This window comes from Uranotaenia lowii, chromosome 3, assembly GCF_029784155.1.
Source record: "Uranotaenia lowii strain MFRU-FL chromosome 3, ASM2978415v1, whole genome shotgun sequence".
Lineage (NCBI taxonomy): Eukaryota > Metazoa > Arthropoda > Insecta > Diptera > Culicidae > Uranotaenia > Uranotaenia lowii.
The window spans coordinates 28327898-28350808 of NC_073693.1; the positions used below are offsets into that span (position 1 = coordinate 28327898).

Sequence of the window (22911 nt, forward strand, 5' to 3'; positions counted from 1 at the left end):
AGAAATAGCGGCCGCCGCCGGTTTGTTGTTTTTTTTGCCGCTTACTTCTAGCAGCATAAAATAGCATAGGTGGGTATCGCGTCACGTCGCCAAAAGCTTGGAAGTTGATGGGGAGGAACCGTAGGGGGCAAACGCGACGGGCTGCTGCAAAACAAGAAATTACCGTAAACAGTCTCAGTCAGCTGCGTTAGAGTTCGGCTCACCGGCTGAGGTCTCTTCAGTTAAGTCGCGAACGTTAATAGCGTTAGGTGGTTTGGCTGGCTCTCTTGGCTTTGCGTTGGCTTAATTTTTTCGTTTTTCATTTTCGGCCCCATCATATCGGTTATCGTAAAGTTTTTAAGTGGGTCTTCGCTTGGCGGTTGGATTTTGCAGTGATTTTTTCCTTCTGGGTTACGTGTGTCGTTCCAGATAGAAACGGAAAACTTTGTGGGGTGTAAGTTTTTGGAAAAGTTGCTAATAAGGCAGGTTCCAGTGATAAGGGAAATTGATAAATGAAATTTGGGGCCTTTTTGAGCGCCTAGGAGTGCAAAAAAAACAGCACCAGAAAACCCAAACAAAGTCGCGTAACAGAATTATTTACGTGCCCGGGCTGAGTAAACTCAGTTGAAGCAAGTGCAGCACCAATACGATTTTTTGTTAAACTTACCAGTACAATTTCAGTTGCTGTTGATAGTGGATTGGTCGAGCTAAAAACAAGTTCTTTGGGGCCATCGCTAGAGGAAATTCAATTGCGATCTTCTATATCATTTCGACGAGGAGCCCCGGAAAAAGTGTGCTAGTGGAAATTCTATCTGTCCATTTCTTTGACCACCCCGGGGACCTAAAAAAAGCTTCTCGGGCCATCTTGGGAGGAAACAAGTTGTTGGGGCCATTATTGGGTTATTGTGGGGGCTTAAGTGAGGTACTTGGCGTTTCATCGAACGTCAACAGAAACACAACAACTGGAAGACACAACTTTTCTGAACCATTTCTTCCTTCGAGATCTCCCTGTGGGATGTGGCTGCTGCTGGCTTGGTGTCAAGATAATTTAATCTGAGGGGAAAAGTGGCGGAAATTGCTTATCTCTCCTAGTCTCGTGACGCGACGACACGTTGAGGAAAATCGAGAAACCATTACCTCCTACTTACTGCTTGTCTTATGTTGTTGTGTTTCATCTCCCGGTGCAAACTTTTTGGACCCTAATCGAATTTGGAACTATTAGTTTCGAAGGTAAGTGATGATTGTCTTGGTTGTTAATGGTTGATGTTTCAGAGAGTTTGAATCCACTTTTCAAAAGAAAAATATAGAGTTTTCTAAAATTTTCTAGAAGAACTATATTGAACTTTATTTTAATCAGACGTTTTTTAACGGACAATTTCGGTAATCAGATGATTTTGGGAGCTGATTCCAAGACCAGTTTTTAAAATAAATAAATATTTTGCAGAAATAATTCCACAAATTTGAATTTTTTTCAATGTTTCTCTAGTCGGAAGCCCATTGAGCGATGATTTTTGTTGTGCTCAGTTGTGTTATCAAGCAATATTGATGTATTTTTTTATCAAATGTTTGAAGCTCTTAGAACTCATTCGATTCAGTTTTTCTCACTATTTATTACTCAACCTTCAACAACATATGAAAAATTGTATGTATGTATGTATGGAAGCCACCTTGGGTGCACGGTTGTACCGCAGTTGTGGTTCAACAACATACCAAAAATTGTAAAGAAAAATAATGTTTCTAGTCAAAACTGTTTACCAAAAAAATTTCATTCAAGAAATCCTTGGTAATTGAACGTTTTCGGTTATCGAACGCACCCTTCGGTCCCATCAGTGTCCGATTAAAGAGCAGGTTCTGTATGTTTTTATGAACATTCTGAATATAATTTCCAATTTTAAGGATCAATTTTAATCAGCTATACAAATTCTCGCAAATCATTTTTCTTGAAATTTATTTATTTTACTTTTAAATTCTAAAAAATCCTTCCAAGTTTTATGCTTAACTTTTCCAGATAATTTGTCATGTGTTCATGAGTTTTCATGTTTTTCATCATTTTCTAAACATTCGAAAATGAAACTATAAAAAAACAGATTATAATATTGAAATCATTAGAAAATGAAATGAAGACTTTGAAGCCTTATTTTGAAAGCAAAACGGTAAACTCTCAATTATATTTTAGAAATTGTTCTACTAAATGCAACCTCTTGGTTTAATAAATTTTTGAAGTTCCAAAGACATATGGGAATTTTTTTTTATTATCTGACGGGTTTGCGCCTAAGGTCTTCAGATCTTCCCCAGTATTGAAAATTGGGTTTTTTTTCGACTTAAAAACACAAGCATTTTTTCAGATTTCTAACATTTTTATTTTTCTAGTTAGATTCCGTAAGATTTTTTTGTAAATTAAATAAAACCATATTTCAAAGCTACATAACTCTGTTTTTTTTTTCAACGGATATTAAAATATCACATCAAAACGCATGGAAATCTTACAAGCTTTTCAAATAAAATTGTCAACAGGTAAAAAACAATATTTTTCCGTGCTTTGCAGAGTATGTTAAGCATAACTGACTTCAAGTTCCAACCAATAATTTAAAAGCGTATTCGTTTAATCCCAGTTTTTTACCAGGAAAATGGACAGTGGAACACTGAAGATTCTGTCAGTGTTGTGGACTTTCTCATACGTTTTCGATTAATGTGTGAAAAAGTTGGTCTCCATTGCCTTACTTCCGAAATGAAAATTATTAGAAGCATGTTTTTATTTGATTTTTTAAAATTATTTTTTTTATGTTCTCAAACACAGGAACTTAAAACTTCTATAATTGGCAAGGAGTATGCTTTACAATGATTTTTGATCGAAAAGTTTATGTACTGACCAGGCTGTAAAAGCAACTTTTCCATTACATAAATAATGTGATATTTTGATTATTGGTAGTAACTTGAAGTCAGTTTTGCGAGTTTGTTTTCGGTGCAAAAAAAAAACTCGAAAAATAAAAATGTTAGAAGTATGAAAAAAATACATGTGTAAAAATGAACCCAATTTTCAATTTTTTTGGGGATGATCTGAAGACCCCTGGCGCAAATTGTCAGATAATAAACAAAATTCCCATACATAAGCACGCACGGTACAACTAATTTATGAGTAATCTTTGTCTGAAATTTAAACTGTGAGTAAAGTAAAGTAATGAAGTAGTAAGTAATGTAAAGAAAACTGATCAATTTTGAGTAAAATGGATCTATGAGAAAGGTTAATCTAATTAATCTTAACATGAAAACTTCAAACAGATTTTTATTATCCATCATTTGAATTTGAAATAGATTACAACTATTTTAAACACAATTCAAGAAATTCTTTGAGAGTTTAATATTAAGAAGATTAAAAGTTAATTGCCAACTTTGCTGAAAACTTCAAAGCGTGTTGACTTATGCTTTAAGTGAAATTTCAAAGATTCCATTTGGTTATAAACATTTTTTTTCCTAAAATATCCGTTTTTCGTAGAGTTGGGAAGCATTGACAAGAGGAAAACTTCTAAAACTTTTGGATCCTTGAAATTTATTTTCAATATCTTTGTTTTGTTTTATAGTTTTGACAAAATAGTACTCAAATGCATAGAATGAATACCTATTTTCAAACATCTTCTCGAAAACAAGAACTTATGGAAAATTAAGTATATTTGATATTCGAAATTTGCACTAATCAAATTTGGCTCTTCAATTCTTTCCACATAAGAAAACATGATAATTTTGTTGTCTATTGAAGGCAATGAACATATCATCTATCGACTTAGCTTGCTTTGAACGAGGTTTAAAGTCTCGTGAATAAAGAATGATGTCTTAGTTTTCCCAAATGAAATGATGGAAACCAAAATTTGAATGCAGTCCAGCTCGGTTTTCTTTGCATACCTCAAGAAACTGTTTCCGAAGTGATATAGAAAACAAATTCAATTAAAAAAGATTACCTAGTAATGTGAATGTAACAAAAAAAACTCTTACTTGAATTTTTTTTTTAATAATTTAGCAACTGATGAAAATTATAAAAAAAAAACATCGGTTTTCAGTGTAAGATGTGTTTTTCTAGATCTTTTGTCAAGCAAAGATAAAATAAATTTTGATTTATTTCGTGAGTCATTGACTCCATCTCGATTGTTATCAGTAGAATTTTGTTTCGTAAAAATCTAAAATTATTTTAACTTTATTGATACATTCGATTTCAATTTCAAATGCAATTTGTAGTGAAATTTGAAAATCAACCCTTTTGTAATTTACCGTCACACGGGACATCATGCATCAGCTGGGTTAGACATAACCCAGCAAACATTTAAGAAGTTATATCGCAGGAACAACAGAATTATTCAAAGTAATATACCAGATGAAAAGATTGTATTAAACTTACCAAAATGACATAAAGCTACAAAAAAGAGGCGATATATCTACAATGACAAGATAATAACGATTCGATATCCCCACAAAAAGCAAATAAACGATTCTAAGTAATTAGATTAAAACGAAAAAAAAATTCACCGACCGATATTTGATCTCCAGTCCTCCGAGTCCACCGTCCGATATCTTACCACGATGCTAACTCATTAGATGATATCATCCACGCTAAAGCTCTATAGGTGGAATTTGCTTTTTACAAACCGGTCAAAGGAAAAAAGGAAGAGACCGAATAGAATGTCAATTGAAGGACCGCGCATTTATCGTAAATCAGTTTACTCAAATCGATTATGTCGAATTAGCATATTCTCAACTTTTTGGAGGCATATTTACGAGTTGACTCAACTGTTATCCGATTCAACTTTCTTTGGGCAAAGCTGGTCGTAAATGAACGATAGTAAAACACTCAATACCAACATGTTTACGATCGTTATTGAAAATGTCTCATCATTCGATTTGGATCATCATTTCTATTACGATTTCATGTTTGCTGGGAACATTTGTATATAACATCACATATTCAATTTCGATTTTAATAAAATGTTATCGAGGTATCATTTAATCATTTAAAAATAGTGATGACATAGTTTCTCACATCTTAAGCTAATTTTCAGGATAGAAAATTTTAAAAATCGGGCAAGAGGTGTACAAATATAAACATTTTTTGAAGCCGTAAAAAACTTTACACAGTATGAGATCACCTATAAACTTCTATTATCCTTAACCAACACTTGGTGTTAAAATATGTTTCGAACAATCACCATTTTTTTAAATAAATAATTTGATAATTAAGTAACCTGTATTGGGTGAAATGCCACAAAATGCAAATCAAAATGAAGCTTCAATATCTCGATTTCTTACGCTGGATTACGATTGTTCTGCATCACGCGTTTGTTAACATTAAAATTTCATTCATCAAAGCTTTTATTTCCAAGATTTTAGCTAGTAAATTTTTTGTAGTATTTTTTACCCCCAAATGTATGCAGCACATTGTCACAAATTTATTAAAAGAAAACAATTACAAAACAACAAACAAACAAATTACAAACAAAAAATTACCGCAATTGGTGTTTAAGTGCGTTTTGGTTTTAAGAAATTTATGAAAACTTTCAAATTTTCTAACATTTTGTTAAGATTTTTCATTGAAACCCAATTTTTTTTGTAAGAAACCCCCTATTCCGAGTAGGATAAAATCGAATGTATTTCGAAAATTAAAAATTACTGAAGAACTTATAAATTTTCTGACTACGTCAATTCAAATTGACGACATTTGGGACATCAATGTCCCATCAACATTAAATCTTTTGATGGATAATCCGTATGATTATTAGTTTACAAAAGTGTTTCAGAAGCCATTGAAGTTGAAAAGTTTTGCGTGTTGCTCAAGTTGACGATAATCTTTGCCACCTTTTTTTAATTCCTGAAAATCTATAAATCTGATGTTTTTTTTTATTTGCCTGCATAAGTTTCAACTCAACGCTTTTTATTTGTGACTTTTAAATAGGTAGTTGAAAATGCAAAATTTAGTCGAATACTTGAACAGATTTTCCTAATAGATTTTCTATAATGATAAAAAAAAACATAAAAAAATAAAGCAATATTGAAAATTTTATGAATATTTCATTTGTAACAAATGATTTGTTTAAAAAATGTAACAATTTGAACTACGTTTAATCATTGAAATTCAAAAAGCTTATATTCAAATTTCAATCGTATTTTGCACTTAGTTTGAGCAAAATGATTTATGATTCTCATGCGCTTCATGAAAATAACAACTATAAGTTGGTATAACTGACAAACACATTTCTATAAGATAAATCTTTTTATAGAAATGGACAGTATAAATATGCAAAATTCATAACAGATTTTTCAAAGTACCTAGAATAAGATTTCTTGGAAATTTCAATCATTTCCAGTAATTCATTATGATGATTCATTTTTCTTTTTTTTAGTTGGATTTTTGAAGAAATAATATTTATGCATATGATGTTTTAATTATATTTACCTTGAACATTTTCATAGCATAAAAATAAAAACAAAGATTTTTTTTTCCAATTTTGATTCAGATTTTAAAAATTTTGAATAAAAATGGTACATTTTGTAAATTTTTAGTCAGATCGGAAATTTGATAATTTATCCATGTGAATATCTACACAATTTTCATTAAGTTGTTTAGAAAAGTGGATTTTTTTTAATTTGTACTTGTTCAATGTTTTATTTTTGTTTTTTTAATTTCAAGACTTTGATCAATTCTAACAATTAATTTTAAGAAATTGTTTGCACCAACTTTATTTGATTTGATATTTATTCCGTTGTCTACTTGGGATGTATTTTTGTTAAGTTTGTCATTTGATTCCCAATCATATTATGTTCAATACTAATTATTTTATTTCGTCTTTGGTTTAAATTAGCGTACAGACTGATAACTTAAAAACTACGAAATTCTGCATAAACCTAATTTAAAATGACGTTTGCACATATTAAAATTAAACAAATGATACAATAAATTAAATAGTTCACAACACTTGTCAATAGGATGGTTTTGACCATAAGCAGTACGGTGGTGAGGTATTGAAAGAAACTGACGTTGTCGAAGTGTTCTCGTTGGTACATAAATATTAACACGTTGTAGAATGTAAGCACAGTCAAGACGGTTGGTCAATGTGTCGATTCGATGTTCGGAAAATCGCTCAAGAAAAGCAATCAGGATTCATTTCATGCTAGAATACTTATACCTCCGAGTGCTGTGATACGCACGTGGTAAAAGTATCCGTTGAATATACCGTTGCTTTTCGTCAAGTGGCTAATCAACGGTGATCGACATATTTGATAATACATTTTGAACGTCGCTCCCTCAATCATTCCCGAATCAGTTGTGATCCTAGAAGGTTGAAAACCATCAATGAAGGCAACCATCGTCGAGACTAGAGATGTACCGAATATTCGGTCGGCCGAATATTCGGCGCTGAATATCGCCGAAAAACCGTTAAGCCGAATATTCGGCTCACCGAATAGTTGATCTAAGTATTCGGCCGAATAGGCCGAATATCTACTACAGACTTGTAAAATTTTTCAAATGGTTTTGGATAATTTATAAAATATCCAAAAGTAGTATTGTGAAGCCTACACAATCATCAAAAACTTATGGTTTCAGCAAAACATCTAAGGTGTATAAGCGTATCTTTCACTGTAGATCGTACAGGAGAATGCTGACAAGTATTGCTTTATACTATCATTAAAGTGTAATCCAGATTTTCTGGATATATTTAGGATTGCCCATAAATCCAGTAAAGATTTCAGGTAAGTCAAATCTAGCCGTCCAGATATTTTATAAAATTTCCTGAAATTTGCTCGGGTTTATTAAAATTACTTGCTAAATTATATGAGAAAATCATATTTATCTTTAAATATTTTTAGATTTTATATTCCATAATGATTTTTCAAATATCTAAAAAAAAAACATAAATTTTGCCCTTTTTTACTTTTTTTTTTAAAATCGTCCTGAATGCAAGATCATGTGGATACGTGTGGTTGAAAGTATGGTATGCATAAGGTTAAAGATCTTATATATCTTTTGAACAACTATTTTGAAGGTATTCGACCTCAAATTCGACCTTCGTCTAATTCAATACCAAAGAAGCTATTTCAAATAGCCTGGCACCTGTTTCGACATGTTTTGTCCCAGATTTCACAGGAACGCAATCTCTTTGGTGATAAACGCCCTAGAAGCGACTAGTCATCTGATGTCTTTTCAGTTATTCAGTTATACTTAAGAAATATCTGGCAATACATCATCCAATAATATCATCTGGTTGAAAATAATCGACTAAAAATATAGGGGGCATTAATATGGAAGAAATAGAAAGCATTGAAATAATCGCTTTAGTTTTTTTTTTTTTTCATTAAAAACTCAATAGAATATTCGACCGAATATTCGGCCGAATATTCGTTTGGACGAATAGTTGAAAAGGTCAATATTCGGTATTCGGCCGTTCGCCGAATACCACTATTCGGTACATCTCTAGTCGAGACGTTCGTTGCTGAAAGTCTGCGTCCTTCTTTACCACACCATGTTTTGCGGGAATGTATCAAATACAACAGCGTCGTTGTCATGCATGATTGTTTAAATGATTTGGTTGGAGAGGAAAAATTGACTGCTTCGATTTTTTTGACTTTGAATGCAGTAAAGGCTGATCGAAAATGATTGATTTTCGGAACATTACTGTCGAACATAAAACCTTGCTGCAGCTCGATGCGACGCTTTTCGAGTGAGATTAGGCATATCAGTGCACACCTTTCCTCATACGGCGGTAGTTGGATCGGGTCATTCCAGGGAAGACGCCGTAAAGCGTATCTTAAGAAACAGCGTTGAACTCGTTCAAGACGGTGGCATTGTGCCCTCTGAGCTGGAGCCCACACCTGGACGGCGTACTCCATGATGCTACGTACTGATGCACAGTATATGGCTTTCAATGCGTAAACGTCATCAAAATCCTTGGTGTTGCGACGCAGGAATCCGAGAGCAGCGAATCCTTTTGCAGAAGTAAGCGCGACATGTTCAGCAAATGTGAGCCTGTTGTCGATCTTCACTCCGAGGTCGAGAATAGACTTCACGGTCTCCAGCCTTACTCCGGTTTGTTGGTAGTTAAAAAGGATCGTTCTTCTTGCACGACAAAAGTTTATAACCTTGCACTTCTTCGCGTTTGCTAGCATTCCGTTTAAGCGGCACCACTCATCTAGTCTAGCGATGTCAGCTTGAAGGGCCAAACAGTCAACAGTGTTATGAATCTTCCGGAAAATTTTCAGATCATCGGCGTAAAGGAGTGTATCGGACTGAAGTGTTGAGCGCAGGTCATTCACGAAGATTATAAATAGCAGAGGTCCGAGGTGGCTCCCCTGAGGAACTCCAGACGGTGTGGCGAACATTCGTGAGCGCGTGTTTCGTATTCCGGTGAAAGCCTGACGGTCGGTTAGATATTTATGACGCAATTCAGTCGAGTGCCCAAGCCGGGAATCCTAGTCGATTCAACTTTGCGACCAGTATTTTGTGCGACACACGGTCGAAAGCTTTGGCAAAGTCAATATAGACTGAATCCACCTGGCAACCTTTCTCCATGCTTTTATTCAGTGAACTTACGTAGCACATCAAATTTGTAACTGTTGACCTTTTCTTGACGAAAACATGTTGATATTCCAAGATCAAAGGTTTAACAGCGGCATACATTCGCTCGTGCTTCAGTATTTCGAAGATCTTTGACATTGAATTTAAAATCGATATTGGCCGGCAGTTTTCCACGCTGTGAGCATTTCCGGATTTGTGTATCGGAGAAATAGCCGCAACTTTCCATGCTGTAGGAAACGATCTTTCGGTTACCGATCGATTAGGGATACTGCAAATCGGGGTGGATAAAGATGCAGCACAATGTTTCAGAAGAGCGGGAGGTATTTTATCTGGACCAGAACCTTTAGAAGGATCGACTGTGGACAACTTTTCATAAATATCCTGTTCGGTGAAGCACGGTGAAGGCAAATTTACAACGTAAGATTGCAACGATGCAAGGTAGTTGCAGTCTGCATCAATATCAACAGAACAATACACATTTTGGAAAAAGTCCGCGAACAAATTGACCGACTCGGCTTGATTGGAGGCAGAGACACCATTGAAGCTTACATCTACGGGTACGGGGACGTTATGTTTTCTACCCTTAAAATGCTCCCAAAATGATGATGGATCTCGTTTAAGGTTTTCTTCGAGTCGAGAGATATGTTGTCGGTAGAGAAGGTCGTTTAGATGTTTGAATTCATTTTCCAAGTGCCTCAAGTGACATCTATGAGCTTCTGTGCGGTTCTTGTTGAAGCTTTTGCGAACTTTACGTAGCTGGTTCCTTAGTCGCCTTAAATCGGAGTTCCACCATGCGTTCTTAGTTGTTTTGGAACGATTTGTACGTTTTAAAGGTACAATTTGTTTTAAAATGGAATATAGTTTTACGTAAAATACTAATTTTTACCGATTTTCTAAATTTTCTAATTTTCTAAATTTATATTTTTTTTTTTCAAGTTGTTAAATTCCCTTCTTATGAGAGCATGTGATAACTTATGTCAAATTTTACAAAAAAAATGACAAATTTCATTTTAATTTTTTTTTTTGTTTTCAGCTTATTGCCCTCCTTTTTCATACTTCTTTAAAAAAAGATAAAATATTTTGAACACAACCAAAACATTCAAATCGTTGTATTTTATGAAACTGAAAATAATATAAGCATGAAAAATCTGAAAACAATTGAAAATCTACTAAATTTAAGCTACCATTTGCTCAGGAACCTCAGAAATGATTAAGTTCTTTAATCGCGGTTATTTTGAAAGCAAATTTTAAATTTGGAAACAGTTTATAACTGTTTTTCAATTTTCAATCATTTGCATTACATTTTCGTTCGTTTTTGTTATCATTCGATTTTCGCACATGTGCAAAAATGAAACTGTTGTTTGTATCGTCATTACCAAATAGTTTTCGCTTTAACAGGACTCATATAATTTTGACAAACACCATAAATACGTTTTTACGTTCTCGAATGATGATCAAATATAACATCAATGACAAAAAAATCAAAAAACTATAATGCACTCTTAAATGACGTTTCATAAAACTCAAAAACAAATGCAAATAAAAGAAGAGAAATGACAAACAAATAAAAAAAAGATGCAAAATGACAAAAATAATAAAAATAACAAACACCATAATAATAAAAATATAACAAAAAAAAAACTTCTAAATGTGTTTCAAACATAATAGAAAATAACAAAAAAAGGCAAAAAATAATCCAAAAATGATAAAAAATTAAGTAAATTATAATAACAATGGATGCCGGGAACACCAAGTCCCTACGCACCATCTATTCATCGACTTTAAAGCCGCATACGACACGATCGACCGTAACGAGCTATGGAAAATCATGGACGAGAACGGCTTTTCCGGGAAGCTGATCAGACTGATCAAGGCGACGATGGATGGAACGCAGAGCTGTGTGCGGATCTCGGGTGAATTGTCGAGTTCATTCGAATCACGCAGGGGGCTTCGACAAGGTGATGGTCTATCCTGCATGATGTTCAACGTGGCGCTAGAAGGTGTTATTCGACGAGCGGTTTGCGAAATGCGGGGCACGATTTTCAACAGATCCAGTCAACTTATCTGCTTTGCCGATGACATTGATATAGTTGGCAGATCATCTGCGGCGCTGGAGGACATCTACCGCAAACTGAAACGCGAAGCAGGAAGGATTGGGTTGATGATTAATACGTCCAAGACGAAGTACAAGCTGGCCTGCGGATCCGAGACCGACCGAACCCGCTTGTCCAGTAATAACAAGGTCACGATCGACGGCGACGAGCTGGAGATAGTCGAAAACTTTGTCTATCTCGGCTCACTGGTGACCGCAGACAATGACACCAGCCGTGAGATACTATGGACTCCACAAGCAACTGCGGTCGAGAAGACTTAGCCCTCGCACGAAGTGTAACCTGTATTAGACGTGTAACGCTCATTAGACCGGTTGTTCTCTACGGGCACGAGACATGGATATTGCTCGAGGAGGCCCTGCGTACACTCGGAGTATTCGAGCGACGAGTGTTAAGAACCATCTTTGGCGGCGTACAGGAAAACGGAGTGTGGAGGCGAAGGATGAACCACGAGCTCGCGCGACTCTATGGCGAACCCAGTATCCAGAAGGTGGTGAAAGCTGGCCGGATACGCTGGGCGGGACATGTTGCGAGAATGCCGGACGACTGTCCTGCAAAACAGATGTTCGCTACGAATCCGGTAGGAACAAGACGAGCGGGGTTGCAAAGAGCGAGGTGGTTAGACCAAGTGGAGCGTGATCTGGCGAACGTGGGGTGCCCCAGGAATTGGAGAATGGTTGCCATGGACCGAGTGAATTTTAGGAATTATGTTCGTCAAGTTATGTCGTGAGACGGAATACTATGGAAATAAATAAAAATAACAATGCATTATTTCCATGAATAGGTAAAAAAAAGTTGATGAAAAAAACCGTTTGATTATGGCAACACAAAATTCTCGAGGTGTTGCCAAAAACGAAAGGGGCCTGTATATCTGAATGTGGAGAAAGAGTATTATATGCTTTTAGAAAGAATTAATAAGAGAAAAATAATATCCGATAGTCAGATTTTCCATGCAGACGAAAGAAAACTTTTTTCAAAATACCATCACTTTCTCGTTACTGACAATAGAAGAAATTCCAGCACCAATAAAAAAAGAGAATATTGAGTGGGTGACGTTCATGCCATTTAGATGGTTAGTTTAAGCTTTCGTTCACAATAATCAACAATTGAAAACGTCCAATGGTTTAGAAGGTGTTTGTTCCCAAAATCACGTCTTTTATAAAAAAAAACGCTTGTGTCCCGATTGAAGCGTTATACTATCGGACAACTGGTCAGCCCACTGTAAAGTTAAATATACCTCAAACTGTCAATGATTCAAATTTAACATCTGTGTTGCCTCCAAATATCACAGCATTGCTCCAGTCGATGGATCATAGCTAAAGTTGCCAGTTTCCCCGATATTTTTTCATGCTTCCAAACAAAATTCATTAGGCCAGCTTACAATCATTTATTTTTATGATTTCAGCTTGTAGAAGCTACTGCCAGCTGATTTTCTTCTAAAAAAAATATCAAAATGGTGAAGAATAGAACTGTACGATTTACCACATCGAAAATAAACATCAAATATGTGCTTGTCTAACTTTGTATTGAGTTATCATTGGTCATTCATTGTGCAATTGGGTCCTTCCACATTTAGTTCTCAATTTCATTGTTTTCGTTCCACACAAAAAATGTTGGTTTTCACATATATCTTCAAAAATACATTGTCCTCCAAATCTTACTAATACGGAATTATTTTCAAAATCATACATGTTTGCAAGAATTAACAAATATGACTTTCTTTTTATTCAACCATTTGGTATCAATTTAATTTTCTGAAAAGAGCTTTTTTCAATTGAACTATCGCTGAATAAGATATCATTTTGTTTTCATTGTGCTTTTTAATTTTTGAGAAATAATCCAATGTGCTCTAGTTCAATTTTAAAGGAAATTATTGATGCCATTTTAATTCTAACATGAGATAGTTTTTTTTCAATTCAATAGGTCTTAAAAAGATTGTTAAAATGAAAAAACGAAGTAGTCTCTAAGTGATCTAAGTAGTCTAAGTGATCTCAGTATCGTTCCAAAGCTGTATTGTCTGAAAATGTTGCTAAAAAAGATAAGAAACATTCCTTCTCATAATACATCAAACAACTCAGTTACTCTCCTTATATTTCTTTATTTACCCACATATAATCAAACCAATTAACTGATTCCTGAAATCTAATCTAAGTTTGTTTTGTGTCTTCTTCTTTTTCCAGATTCCCTCCGCTTTACAAGAGACTTCCCGGGAAAACGTCTTTTTCTCTACCGAACAGACTTCTTCCATCATCATTCAACGTACCTGGCCGTTGTTGGAATGAAAAACCCTGGAAACTAATCGCAACATAACAAATTACCTCTAATTGACAGACCCTCTCGTGTCACTCACTCTTTCACGCCGAGGAGCTGAGGTGGGCAACCCGGGAAAGGTGTCAATGAGGATTTCGTTCTGTTGTGAATGAGTTTGAGTTGAGTTTTCTTTTACCAACTTCTTCTTTCTCTCGTCTATTGTGTGTAGGTGTGCCTTTGTTTAGGTGATACGTATTTTCTCTCCTTAAATTGGTGAGATTCCCGTTTTTTGTTGTGTTTCTTGAGGAAGAAAAATCCTCCTGGTGCGTTCCAAATTACAGAAATTCGAGCCTGTGTTGCTAGTGATTATTTTGTGCTTTCCAAGAAGGATAGCAGCAACAGCAGCATTAATTCGTTCGACAACCAAGTGGAGAAAAAAGTGTCAGTTATTGTTTTGTTTTGGTGATTTTTATTTACGTTTGTTGGAAGCTGTCAACGATGGATTCTCTGCTTCGCCGAAGGATGCTTCTCCCGAAAAGGTAAGTGAATGAAGACGATGTTCAACGTACTGAATGAACGCTTCCTAGTTGTTGTTTTCCTGAAGAATGGTTTTGTTCCCTTTTTTCCGATTAATGGCACCTTGGTTGATTGAGTTTTTTTCCTGAGCTTTTCAACCAAGTGGTTGTTATGATATGTGAGGTTAGCTTTTTAAGACTTGCAAATAAACAATAGATGATTCCAGTTCAAATAACAGTTGCCAGAATTTTCTCAGCACGTATCTGGGCCGGACAAATCCGGGTTAATTTATCGAAAAACCTGGCAAAATCTGGGCATTTGATTTAAAAATATTCGATAAAAAATCCGGTCAAAATCCGGGAAAATTTGGTCAAAACCCAGGAATAACTCAACTAAAAACATTATTTTTATAAAATTTACTAAAAATAATTCGATTTGAATTCATAATTCCTGCTTTTTTTTACAAAATCCGGGCAAATGGACCGAAATCTATTTTTCCCAAATTTTAAATAAAATGTCCGGGAAAACCTGGATTAAATTATGTTGACCAAAATTGACAAAATTGACAAAATTGACAATATTGACAAAATTGACAAAATTGACAAAATTGACAAAATTGACAAAATTGACAAAATTGACAAAATTGACAAAATTGACAAAATTGACAAAATTGACAAAATTGACAAAATTGACAAAATTGACAAAATTGACAAAATTGACAAAATTGACAAAATTGACAAAATTGACAAAATTGACAAAATTGACAAAATTGACAAAATTGACAAAATTGACAAAATTGACAAAATTGACAAAATTGACAAAATTGACAAAATTGACAAAATTGACAAAATTGACAAAATTGACAAAATTGACAAAATTGACAAAATTGACAAAATTGACAAAATTGACAAAATTGACAAAATTGACAAAATTGACAAAATTGACAAAATTGACAAAATTGACAAAATTGACAAAATTGACAAAATTGACAACATTGACAACATTGACAAAATTGACAAAGTTGACAAAATTGACAAAATTGACAAAATTGACAAAATTGACAAAATTGACAAAATTGACAAAATTGACAAAATTGACAAAATTGACAAAATTGACAAAATTGACAAAATTGACAAAATTGACAAAATTGACAAAATTGACAAAATTGACAAAATTGACAAAATTGACAAAATTGACAAAATTGACAAAATTGACAAAATTGACAAAATTGACAAAATTGACAAAATTGACAAAATTGACAAAATTGACAAAATTGACAAAATTGACAAAATTGACAAAATTGACAAAATTGACAAAATTGACAAAATTGACAAAATTGACAAAATTGACAAAATTGACAAAATTGACAAAATTGACAAAATTGACAAAATTGACAAAATTGACAAAATTGACAAAATTGACAAAATTGACAAAATTGACAAAATTGACAAAATTGACAAAATTGACAAAATTGACAAAATTGACAAAATTGACAAAATTGACAAAATTGACAAAATTGACAAAATTGACAAAATTGACAAAATTGACAAAATTGACAAAATTGACAAAATTGACAAAAATGACAAAATTGACAAAATTGACAAAATTGACAAAATTGACAAAATTGACAAAATTGACAAAATTGACAAAATTGACAAAATTGACAAAATTAAAAAAATTGACAAAATTGATAAAATTGACAAAATTGACAAAATCGACAAAATTGACAAAATTGACAAAATTGACAAAATTGACAAAATTGACAAAATTGACAAAATTGACAAAATTGACAAAATTGACAAAATTGACAAAATTGACAAAATTGACAAAATTGACAAAATTGACAAAATTGACAAAATTGACAAAATTGACAAAGTTGACAAAATTGACAAAATTGACAAAATTGACAAAATTGACAAAATTGACAAAATTGACAAAATTGACAAAATTGACAAAATTGGCAAAATTGACAAAATTGACAAAATTGACAAAATTGACAAAATTGACAAAATTGACAAAATTGACAAAATTGACAAATTGACAAAATTGACAAAATTGACAAAATTGACAAAATTGACAAAATTGACATAATTGACAAAATTGACAAAATTGACAAAATTGACAAAATTGACAAAATTGACAAAATTGACAAAATTGACAAAATTGACAAAATTGACAAAATTGACAAAATTGACAAAATTGACAAAATTGACAAAATTGACAAAATTGACAAAATTGACAAAATTGACAAAATTGACAAAATTGACAAAATTGACAAAATTGACAAAATTGACAAAATTGACAAAATTGACAAAATTGACAAAATTGACAAAATTGACAAAATTGACAAAATTGACAAAATTGACAAAATTGACAAAATTGACAAAATTGACAAAATTGACAAAATTGACAAAATTGACAAAATTGACAAAATTGACAAAATTGACAAAATTGACAAAATTGGCAAAATTGACAAAATTGACAAAATTGACCATAATGACAAAATTGACATAATTGACATAATTGTCCCAATTGACAAAATTGACCGAATTGACAAAAGTGACATAATTGACAAAATTGACCAAATTGACAAAATAAATAAAAAAAAATTGACAAAATTGACAAAATTGACAAAATTGAAAAATTTTCATTCAAAAGTATAAATTTTAGATGAAAATTTAAAATTTATATGATTGCTTTTGAAAATCTTAAAAACAATTCAAAATGAGCTGATGTGATTAGAAAAAATCCAAGCGTATTCGTCTTGATTTTTATTGAGTGATTTCATGGAGTTTCAGTGAAAAATTTTGAAATCATAACCTGGATTTTAACAGATTTTTATTTGAAAAAGCCTGGCTCCGTTTTCTGGGACCAGCAACGAGTAGTTTTCATCAAAATACACAGCATAAAGACTTTGGAAGCTGCTGTTGTGATTTGATAAAAAAAAAAATCAAGTGATTTTCTTTGACTTTTCTCTTAGGATTTTTTTTTTCAAATAATCAAATAATAAATATGAAGTAAAAAATTACAAATTGAATCAACGCTGCATTAGAGACATGTTCTTATTTCGTCAGAGTGCAGTTTTTGCCTCCAAATTCAATTGCGAAACCATTTTTTTTTTTCAAGTTTATTATGCCATCGCTCATTCGGAATCAAAAACAATCTGCAGCCTCGAGACTCATTATCATTTTTAAGCGCAGCCAGAAATGCACCTTTATAAATTGAATTTCTTTCCACGAATTCGGTTTGCTCATTTCGATGATTTCGAAACTCAACCCATTCTTTTTTTTGGGTACAGCGTTTTTTTTTGTTGGTCAAAATTCAAAAAAGGGGCAAAAGGCTTGTATCTATCGGTAATTTAATTTCCTTCCGGCCCTGAAGGGTGAGAATTGAATTGCAGAATGCAGAATCGATAGGGTTATGTGGAAAATGGTTTATTTGTTCGTGACTCTGGCTTGAGCTTTCTCTATCAGCCGTGATTTTCCATACATGGAACACGTCGAAAAAGTGCATCAATTCACCTGTTTGGAACTGGCTCATACCTCTGGCTGCTGGTGAGGGAGTGTTTACTTTTTTATTCGGGTGGAGCCATTCTCGGAATTCGATTACGCGATGCTAGAGTTCGGTGAAATGTTATGCCCCTGGTCAAGAGCTGTCAATCGCAGCTACTGGAATGAATTTCGGGGGGAGAAAATCGGGAAATGGAACGGTAATTTTAAATTGAATGTAAATAAATTAAACAAACGATAGGATTTTTTATTTATCCAGTGATCGAACGAAAGATTTATTTTTGAGCAAACAGAACGTTGATTGACGTTGTGATTTAAAAGATAAAAAAGTTCAAAAAACTGTATAAAAACTTTATTTTTTTCAAACTTCCGCTTAAACGCTAAATTAAAATTTCCACTGGAAAGCAACCAAAGCCGGACCTCCACCAACTTGTCTAGATAGCTACGCCTATCAAAATCATGAACGGGGTAGGAAAAAAAACATAATCCATTCACTCTTGAATGCGCGCACAAATCGATCAATTTGAATTTGATTGGCGATTCGTCGGAACGGTTCTATCGATGGTCCCGGTGAATTTGTCGAGCCTTTCCACTTGATACAGACGACAGCCGAGGGGAAAAATAACACTCGAAATTAGCGTGGAACTCTACCTCGCGCTTTAGAAAGTCAATTAAATGTCATGAAAATGTGCGACTCAGCCAGTCAGTGATAGATCCTGCTTGAAAACGACGATCGACGTAGGAGGTGGTCCAATTCGATTTTCCCTGATTCAACATCCATTGTCGACGATCGGAAGAACTTATAAAATGACAATAAAATCTTCAAAAACTGATTTAATTGATAAAAAGGTATACACAATTCCAAAATATAAAAATAAAATTAAACAAAAACAAAGGAAAATTAGAAGAAAAAAAATTAAAATTAAAAAAAAAACAATCACAAATGTTGACAATTTTGACATTTTTGACAATTTTGACATTTTTGACAATTTTGACAATTTTGACAATTTTGACAATTTTGACAATCTTGACAATTTTGACAATTTTGACAATTTTGACAATTTTGACAATTTGGACAATTTTGACAATTTTAACAATTTTAACAATTTCGACAATTCTGACAATTTTGACAATTTTGACAATTTTGACAATTTTGACAATTTTGACAATTTTGACAATTTTGGCAATTTTGACAATTTTGACAATTTTGACAATTTTGACAATTTTGACAATTGACAATTTTGACAATTTTGACAATTTTGACAATTTTGACAATTTTGACAATTTTGACAATTTTGACAATGTTGACAATTTTGACAATTTCGACTTTTTTGATAATTTTGACAATTTTGACAATTTTTACAATTTTGACAATCTTGACAATCTTGACAATTTTGACAATCTTGACAATTTTGACAATTTAGACAATTTAGACAATTTTGACAATTTTGTCAATTTTGACAATTTTGACAATTTTGACAATTTTGACAATTTTGACAATTTTGACAATTTTGACAATTTTGACAATTTTGACTATTTTGACAATTTTGACAATTTTGACAATTTTGACAATTTTGACAGTTTTGACAATTTTGACAATTTTGACAATTTTGACAATTTTGACAATTTTGACAATTTTGACAATTTTGACAATTTTGACAATTTTGACTATTTTGACAATTTTAACAATTTTCACAATTTTGACAATTTTGACAATTTTGATAAATCTTGACAATCTTGACCATTTTGACAATTTTGCCAATTTTGCCAATTTTGACAATTTTGACAATTTTAACAATTTTGACAATATTGACAATTTTGCCAATTTTGACAATTTTGACAATTTTGACAATTTTGACAATTTTGACAATTTTGACAATTTTGACAATTTTGACAATTTTGACAATTTTGACAATTTTGACTATTTTGACAATTTTGACAATTTTGACAATTTTGACAATTTTGACAATTTTGACAATTTTGACAATTTTGACAATTTTGACAATTTTGACAATTTTGACAATTTTGACAATTTTGACAATTTTGACAATTTTGACAATTTTGACAATTTTGACAATTTTGACAATTTTGACAATTTTGACAATTTTGACAATTTTGACAATTTTGACAATCTTGACAATTTTGGCAATTTTGACAATTTTGACAATTTTGACAATTTTGACAATTTTGACAATTTTGACAATTTTGACAATTTACAATTTACAATTTTGACAATTTTGACAATTTTGACAATTTTGACTATTTTGACAATTTTGACAATTTTGACAATTTTGACAATTTTGACAATTTTGACAATTTTGACAATTTCGACAATTTTGACAATTTTGACAATTTTGACAATTTTGACAGTTTTGACAATTTTGACAATTTTGACAATTTTGACAATTTTGACAGTTTTGACAATTTTGACAATTTTGACAATTTTGACAATTTTGACAATTTTGACAATTTTGACAATTTTGACAATTTTGACAATTTTGACAATTTTGACAATTTTGACAATTTTGACAATTTTGACAATTTTGACAATTTTGACAATTTTGACAATTTTGACAATTTTGACAATTTTGACAATTTTGACAATTTTGACAATTTTGACAATTTTGACAATTTTGACAATTTTGACAATTTTGATAATTTTGATAATTTTGACAATTTTGACAATTTTGACAATTTGGACAATTTTGTCAATTTTGACAATTTTAACGATTTCGACAATTCTGACAATTTTGACAATTTTGACAATTTTGACAATTTTGACAATTTTGACAATTTTGACAATTTTGGCAATTTTGACAATTTTGACAATTTTGACAATTTGGACAATTGACAATTTTGACAATTTTGACATTTTTGACAATTTTGACAATTTTGACAATTTTGACAATGTTGACAATTTTGACAATTTTGACTATATTGATAATTTTGACAATTTTGACAATTTTTACAATTTTGATAATCTTGACAATCTTGACAATTTTGACAATCTTGACAATTTTGACAATTTTGACAATTTTGACAATTTTGACAATTTTGACAATTTTGACAATTTTGACAATTTTGACAATTTTGACAATTTTGACAATTTTGACAATTTTGACAATTTTGACAATTTTGACAATTTTGACAATTTTGACAATTTTGACAATTTTGACAATTTTGACAATTTTGACAATTTTGACAATTTTGACAATTTTGACAATTTTGACAATTTTGACAATTTTGACAATTTTGACAATTTTGACAATTTTGACAATTTTGACAATTTTGACAATTTTGACAATTTTGACAATTTTGACAATTTTGACAATTTTGACAATTTTGACAATTTTGACAATTTTGACAATTTTGACAATTTTGACAATTTTGACAATTTTGACAATTTTGACAATTTTGACAATTTTGACAATTTTGACAATTTTGACAATTTTGACAATTTTGACATTTTTGACAATTTTGACAATTTTGACAATTTTGACAATTTTGACAATTTTGACAATTTTGACAATTTTGACAATTTTGACAATTTTGACAATTTTGACAATTTTGACAATTTTGACAATTTTGACAATTTTGACAATTTTGACAATTTTGACAATTTTGACAATTTTGACTATTTTGACAATTTTGACAATTTTGATAAATCTTGACAATCCTGACAATTTTGACAATTTTGACAATTTTGACAATTTTGACAATTTTGACAATTTTGACAATTTTGACAATTTTGACAATTTTGACAATTTTGACAATTTTGACAATTTTGACAATTTAGACAATTTTGAAAATTTTGACAATTTTGACAATTTTGACAATTTTGACAATTTTGACAATTTTGACAATTTTGACAATTTTGACAATTTTGACAATTTTGACAATGTTGACAATTTTGACAATTTTGACAATTTTGACAATTTTGACAATTTTGACAATTTTGAAAATTTTGACAATTTTGACAATTTTGACAATTTTGACAATTTTGACAATTTTGACAATTTTGACAATTTTGACAATTTTGACAATTTTGACAATTTTGACAATTTTGACAATTTTGACAATTTTGACAGTTTTGACAATTTTGACAATTTTGACAATTTTGACAATTTTGACAATTTTGACAATTTTGACAATTTTGACAATTTTGACAATTTTGACAATTTTGACAATTTTGACAATTTTGACAATTTTGACAATTTTGACAATTTTGACAATTTTGACAATTTTGACAATTTTGACAATTTTGACAATTTTGACAATTTTGACAATTTTGACAATTTTGACAATTTTGACAATTTTGACAATTTTGACAATTTTGACAATTTTGACAATTTTGACAATTTTGACAATTTTGACAATGTTGACAATTTTGACAATTTTGACAATTTTGACAATTTTGACAATTTTGACAATTTTGACAATTTTGTCAATTTTGACAATTTTGACAATTTTGACAATTTTGACAATTTTGACAATTTTGACAATTTTGACAATTTTGACAATTTTGACAATTTTGACAATTTTGACAATTTTGACAATTTTGACAATTTTGACAATTTTGACAATTTTGACAATTTTGACAATTTTGACAATTTTGACAATTTTGACAATTTTGACAATTTTGACAATTTTGACAATTTTGACAATTTTGACAATTTTGACAATTTTGACAATTTTGACAATTTTGACAATTTTGACAATTTTGACAATTTTGACAATTTTGAATATTTTGACAATTTTGACAATTTTGACAATTTTGACAATTTTGACAATTTTGACAATTTTGACAATTTTGACAATTTTGACAATTTTGACAATTTTGACAATTTTGACAATTTTGACAATTTTGACAATTTTGACAATTTTGACAATTTTGACAATTTTGACAATTTTGACAATTTTGACAATTTTGACAATTTTGACAATTTTGACAGTTTTGACAATTTTGACAATTTTGACAATCTTGACAATTTTG

At 31.6% G+C, this 22911-nt stretch overlaps 1 protein-coding gene across 2 annotated transcripts in view; it reads left to right on the plus strand.

The window, feature by feature from the left end:
- Nucleotides 1-235: 235 nt before the first annotated feature.
- The window catches only part of LOC129756702 (heparan sulfate 2-O-sulfotransferase pipe), a 634429-nt gene continuing 611753 nt past the window's right edge, over nucleotides 236-22911 (plus strand). The window contains exons 1-2 of one of the 2 annotated variants that reach the window (XM_055753686.1): nucleotides 236-770; nucleotides 14123-14432. In XM_055753686.1, coding sequence (XP_055609661.1) covers nucleotides 14392-14432 — 41 coding nt within the window. In that variant the 5' untranslated portion in view covers nucleotides 236-770; nucleotides 14123-14391. The remainder of the gene's footprint in view (nucleotides 771-14122; nucleotides 14433-22911) is intronic. The other variant, XM_055753685.1, reaches the window with a different exon arrangement.